Source organism: Neomonachus schauinslandi, chromosome 11 (assembly GCF_002201575.2).
Source record: "Neomonachus schauinslandi chromosome 11, ASM220157v2, whole genome shotgun sequence".
NCBI lineage: Eukaryota > Metazoa > Chordata > Mammalia > Carnivora > Phocidae > Neomonachus > Neomonachus schauinslandi.
In genome coordinates this window covers 3,517,643-3,523,821 of record NC_058413.1, presented here as the reverse complement: position 1 = coordinate 3,523,821, position 6,179 = coordinate 3,517,643, and the positions used below count along the sequence as shown (strand labels likewise).

The 6,179-nt window shown below is 59.6% G+C and overlaps 1 protein-coding gene across 11 annotated transcripts in view; it reads left to right on the top strand.

Moving 5' to 3' along the window:
- The first annotated feature begins 6 nt into the window (after nucleotides 1-6).
- The window catches only part of ANO1 (anoctamin 1), an 80,048-nt gene continuing 73,875 nt past the window's right edge, over nucleotides 7-6,179 (top strand). For all 11 annotated transcript variants that reach the window (XM_021685599.2, XM_044919229.1, XM_044919228.1 and 8 more), the window contains exon 1: nucleotides 7-138. In XM_021685599.2, coding sequence (XP_021541274.1) covers nucleotides 31-138 — 108 coding nt within the window. In that variant the 5' untranslated portion in view covers nucleotides 7-30. The remainder of the gene's footprint in view (nucleotides 139-6,179) is intronic.

The following is a 6,179-nucleotide window of genomic DNA, read 5'->3' as shown; positions in this document are numbered from 1 at the left end:
CCCGGCCGGCCCGGCGCCCAGGCGGCCGCGATGAGGGTCAACGAGAAGTACTCGACGCTCCCGGCCGAGGACCGCAGCGTCCACATCATCAACATCTGCGCCATCGAGGACATCGGCTACCTGCCGTCCGAGGGCACGGTGAGTGCGGGCGGCCGCGCCCGGGAGGGAGGGAGGCCGCTCACCTGCGCCGCGTGCGCGCAGGGAGGGCGGGGCGGGGGCTCGCGGGGCTCGGGGCGCGTGGGGAGCGCCCACCCGCGGACGAGGCGCCGCCGTCCCCGGGGGCAGGAGCCTGAGCGTGCCACGGCTGGGCCCCGAGTGGGACGCCCCCTTTCCGTGGGGGCTCGGGGCAGCGGGGTGGGGGTGGGGGGATCCGCGAGAGGTTGGCAGCCTCTGCGCCGTTCTGGGGTTGGACCCTCCGGCGACTGCCTCACCTGCCCGGGAGCACGGAGTTCCCGGGAACTCCGTGTCCCGCAGGGGAGCGCTCAGCGCCCCGGGGAGCTGGGGGACGCCGGTGGGTCCAGACTTGTTTCTGCGCAGGTCCAGTTCCCTGCCGGCGCCTGCGCCTGGTGCAGGGGGAAGCGAGTGCCAGCTGGCCACGTGGTTGGGGACCCCTATGCGGGGTCTGCTACCCCCACCATTCTCTACGGGGCCAGATCCAGAGGGCAGAGGGATCCTTGGCGGGCAGAACTGGCCAGTGAGGGATTTGGCTTAAAGTTAGAGCAGTTTGCCCCAGGAGGGAAGAGCTGAGAAGGGCCCCCGGGGGAAGCAGAGGGGACCCCAAGGTGCTCAGTCTGGACCAGAGAATAGACTCTCCTTTCTCCCCCGCCTCCTTCCCGCACAGCAGCTGCCTGAGGTCCCGGCCTTGTTTCTTTGCTCTGACCTCGCCAGGATCCAGGCCTGCCTCTGCAGCCTCAGGACTGGAGAGCCCGGGCTTTGGGGAGGTGCCTGTGGGATGGGATCCTGGCCTGGTGGCTAGCTGTGTTCCAGGGAAGGCAGAGACCCTCAGGCCCTGCACCCCTTCTGCTGCCGAGCTCGCACAGAGATGCGGGGGGGGGCATTGGGAACCAGTGTGGATTGAAAGGGGTGCCTGCCTGTGATCAATGCCGTTGGCCTTCGAAGCTCAGAGCCATCATGTCAGCCAACACCGTGTGCCTGCTGTGGGCCAGGCTGCGGGAACCCACAGCGAACGAGACAGGGGAGCGTGCCCATCTGGGGCTGGAGGAGGTGGTGATGGAAGGGGGCCCGGGACAACGGCAGAGGGACACTTCCGTAGCAGCTGGCCTGCGGCTGAGGATGAGCTCACTTAATTTTCACGACTCTGTAGGGTCCGTGCTGTTTCTGCCAGTGAGGCCACTGAAGCCAAGAGGGGAGCCACCCACCCGCTAGGTGGAGAGCTAGCAGGGCCAAGACACAGAAGCAGGGGGCCATGGGCAGCCTGCAGAGGAACGGACATCCTGGAGGAGAAGGAGCTGGTTATACCCGTAAAGGGGGTTGGGCGGGGCCTCTCAGACAAAGAAATCTCACCTGGGAAGACCCAGAGGGGGAAACGTGGGGACACCAGTTAGAAGGCGCGAGAGACAGTGACACCCAAGGAGATGGAAAGGAGTGGACATTCCAGAGGTAGATGGCATTCGACGTGATGACGGGGTAGACCCAAAATAAGGACTGGAGCCCTTATCAATGGTGTCTGGACTTGTAGTTCAGGAACCTGTTGCTTATGTGGATCCAGAAACTCTGTCTTCCCCAACCCCTGGCAAGGGCCACCAAGTCTGCAAAGACTTGGCCCTCCGTTTGAGGTCTCCATGGTCTGGAAACACATAGACAAGCCCCGATGAGACTGTTGACTTATTTTGCACACAGCTCTTACTGTGGGCAGGTTTGGGGGGCTGTGAATCGGGGGCACTGACCGCAGGAAGGACAGGTGGCCAAGTAGTGTCCTGCCAGGCAGACAGGAAGCAGCAGCTCTAGGAGCGGGGGGCCTGCAGGGCAGGCAGCATGATAGAGACAGCCTCCCAGGGCATCCCCAGCACAGCTCAAGCCAATGATTGTTGCTCCGTCATTACCCTGAGTCACCCGGTGAAGGCGGCTCTATGCAGGCCAGAGGGCGTGGGCTGCGTTTCAAGGAGTTCCCAGACAGGCGTCCGTACGTGCCCCTGTGGTGTCGGTGGAGTTTAAGTTGGCCATCGGAAGTCCCAATCCCAGGCAGGGATTGCACTTGCCAGCCAGCGCCCCGGGGCCTCTCCTCGACCTGTCATTCCCAAGTTTAAGGGTAAAAGTCACCTCATGGTTTCTGCACAACAGGGTGCAAGAAATGACTTCAAAAGCCAGGGGCCAGGTTGAATGCAATTTATTTCACTGAGTTTTCTTTGTGTTTATCTTTGAGAGTTTCTACTTTCTTCCTGATCGTTGTCAGTGGCCCTGACCCATATGCCCCAACAAGTTCAGACACCCCAGAGAGGAGTACCGGGTGTTGGCTTTGGCCTGCCTGCAAAGGAAGAGCACCTCTCTGTTTATTGGCAAGGGGGGACGGCCTGTTTATAGGTTGTGCGGTGTGCCCGAGGATCCTACATTGATTTGTAGTGCCAGTGATTTGATTTTAAGATTGGGGGAATGAGAGTAAAGTTCCAAAGTGTATTCAAAGAGTCCCCAAACCCAAAGAAATGTTGCAGGTTCCTGATTTCATTTTCCCCATCTTAGGAACAAGGGAATGTAGCAGATTCTCTGAGCATGATGGTTTAGACTTGTCCCGGCTTTGGCTATTTCACACAAACGTGTGACTTCAGCTCCCGGAGCTCTGGTTCCAAGCAAGAGGCCAGAGAGACAAGTGCTGGTCCCAGTCCAGCATCCACGGTGTGGACACGGGGTTCCTTCCCGCCCCCTCTCAGAGCTGGGGAAGGGAGCCCGGAGAGGCAGATGTGGACCCGACGTAGACTACCCTCTCGCTGCCTGTGGCGTGGGGGGCAGTCCCGCTGTGGAGCGGACCTCTGTCCCCTGACGCCCTCCGGCGTGACCTCAGGAAGCCTCTTCTCTTCTACCATATTTCCCGTCGTCCTCAGGGAAGCTCCTTCTGGGAGCATGTCCCGCCAAACACTCCGGGATGATCCTCAAAATACTTTCAGATCTCTCATGAATCGTGTCCACTCAAGACTTCTGTGACTCCAGTCGAGGAGATGTTTTTGTCCCCACCTTACAGATAGAACAGCTGAGGCTCAGAGCTGGGGAGCGTTGTGTTTAAGTTGCTGGCCGGGCTGGGCCTAGGCCCCAGTGTCCTTGATCTGGTGGCCCCTGCCAGGAACCATGCAGAACCCAAGCTTCTGTCATTCATGTGTGCCTACATGCCTTCATTCATTCATTCCATAGCCACGTCAGAAAGACGAACGAGAGGTCCCCTGCCTTCAGAAAAGGTGGGCTGAGGGGCCACCAGCCCCTTTCTTAAGGATACGGAACGGAGAACATTTTGAAGCTTTTTTCAAGCTTTTGAACTGGAAAGTTATACATAGAGTCTAACCCGTATCCTTCCTGCTGCAGGTTAAATCTTTATCTCTTTGTCCCGTCCTGCACAAAAAAAGCACCCACTCCACTGCTCAATGGAAGGGCCCCAGAGAGACACACGGCCACCACGGAGACTACCTCTCTGGCTCCCCCGAAACCCAGCTCAGATTCACTCTCCAGACCCTGGGCTCTGCCGTGTACGGTGTGATAGAAAGGGACCCCAATCTTTCTGTTTAAAGGTTGCTAATCCCTTACACTTAGATAGGATCACTCCCATTTTATAAAACTAAGACCCAAACAGTGAAGCACCTTGTCCAGAAGCACAGAACAAATCAGGGACAGAGCCAGGCCAGGGAGGGAAATGTGGGACTCTCACAGCAGGGCGCCAGAGCTTTCTGCTGCCTCCTGCTGGCCCCAGAAGCGCATCCAGCTCCCTTGGTCACTTAACAATCTGGATCCTGCACTGCCACCCTCTTTCACTTGTGGTCCACTTTGACCAGGAGATCGTCCTCCCTTTTAGTTCTTTATTTGTGCTCATCTCAATTCCCAGTTAGAGCACACTTCTCTTGGGGGTTCATCACATGCCAGGCCCTGTTGTAAACACTTTACATACAGAGCATGTTTTATACTCCAATAACCCTAGGAGGGAAATCACGTTGAACGGGGGAGGTCCGGTTATTCCCCCTGACCCTCACGTTACACGGAGGGCTCCAGAAGGATCAGGAGATTATACTGTGCACCTGGGATGCCACAGCTGCTCTTAATGCAGATGGAAGGACAGTCATTGCGGATGAGGCCTCTGGGCCACCACCGTGCCCCCAGGGGGGGAGGGAGATGTTTAGGGGATATGTCTGCTCTCCCCCAGGCTGTCAGGCCCCAAAGGCTCTTGATTGGGCCCCAGCAAACAGGTGGTCATTGTTCAGTTTTGAACCTGGCAACCTTTTCCTGTCTCACGATGGTGGAGGGTTTTTGGCTGTCCCCCAGAGTAATTTCCCTGCTCTCTGACCTGATGGGCTCACTCTGAATTTTCTTCCCTCTCGCTAGGGGGTTTTTGTCCACTTTGTTCAATATCAGCCATTATTCCAGCCAACCATGGGCCTGTATGGGGCCTCCACCAGGACCAAGCCCTCCGTGTGTGTGAGTGTGTGTATAGCAGATTCTAGATGGAGGTGTGTTAGGGGCAGTCGCTGGCCCAGCTTCGGGGACCCCACCACCTTTTTCAGGGGCCCCTGTGAGTGAAGAGCTTATGAATAGATGTCTTCAAGGCGGCCCCGGCCCAAGCGACCTGCACTGGCCGGAGGGGGCAGGGACCTCCAGAGCACTGAGGAGGCAGGATCTGTCCCCTGCCTGGGAAGCTAGGTAGGATCACAAAGCACAGAGAAGGGAGGCAGGGTGTGCAGGTGGGGAGCACAGCATGCGCAAAGTCAAGGAGCAGGGGATGGGGATGTCCTGACTCCAGGTAGCCCCGGGGCAGTGGGGAGAGGAAGCTGGGGAAGGTAGTACAGGCAGGAGCTATCCACGGACGCCTGGCCCCGCTCGGATGATGGAAGGTCCCCATTCGGAAACAGGGATGAGCCCCTCGCAGAGGCACTGGGAGCCTGGGTGCCCAGGAAGCAGGTGTGCTCTTGCCCGGAGACCCTGCCCGCCCGGAGACCACGCGTCCGCCTTGTCTGGCCGCCTCCCAAGCCCTTGCCCTGCCCCGCAGCGGCTGCTTTCCCTGAGCGCCCACGGTGTCTTCCACACGCGGCCGCGGGTCTGGGTTTCCTGCCCACTGCCCCCCGCCCCCCGGAGGAGGGAAACTGCGGCTCCCCCTTCCCTGACCTTCCCGTGGCATTGAGGAGAACCAGCGCTTGTTGGCGCTGGGGTTGAGGGCGGGGGGCACAGTGTGGCACCCAGGGGCCGGTCCTGCAAGTTAGAGGGAGCATCCACCCCGTACGGGCGTCCTGTGGCTCAGTCAGTCGTCCTGGCCACCAGAGGGGCAGCTTACATTGCCCTCCCATCTTGCAGAGGCGGATGGCGAGGACCAGAGCAGGTAGAGAATCTCTCCCAGGCCTCCTAGCTGGAGCGGGACCAAGCCCAGACTTATCTGAGGCCGCCCACTGCCCCACACGTCCCCTCCACTGTGACCTTACCTCCTGGCTCCGGGAACGGTTGGGGCAGGACTCCCCCTAGCTGTGTCCTTGGGCACGAGCGTTGGAGAGGGCTCTTGGGGGTTGGCCGGAGGGGATTTAGCCCTGGTAGCACAGGCTGACCGCTTCGCACATGTGAGCCCCACTGTCTCCGGGTCAAGTAGACCTACCCATCATGCCCCCTCACAGGGTCAGGACTCAGTAAGAGGACATGCCCCATGCTGAGCAAGAGTGTTACCCACGTCCCTGTTACTGTGGGGGGTGGGCTGCGCCCTGAGTGTGCAGACAGGACTCAGGGCTGGGCTCAGCCTCCCAACCGTGCTGTAACCCACCTCGCCTCGTTGAGCCTCTGTGTCCTCCCTGACAAACAGGAGAACCACTCTTTCCCACCTCTCCTGCAACATGACCCCGCAAAAGACACTGGGGTCTTCCGTGGACGCTGTCCTGGGCTGGGCCTCCCTTCTCCCCTTCCCCCACCCTACACACCCGAAGTCTCTGGACGGACACCTGTAAGAGTGGGCCAGGGGAGCAGCTACACTGCGGGGTCCCGTGAAGACC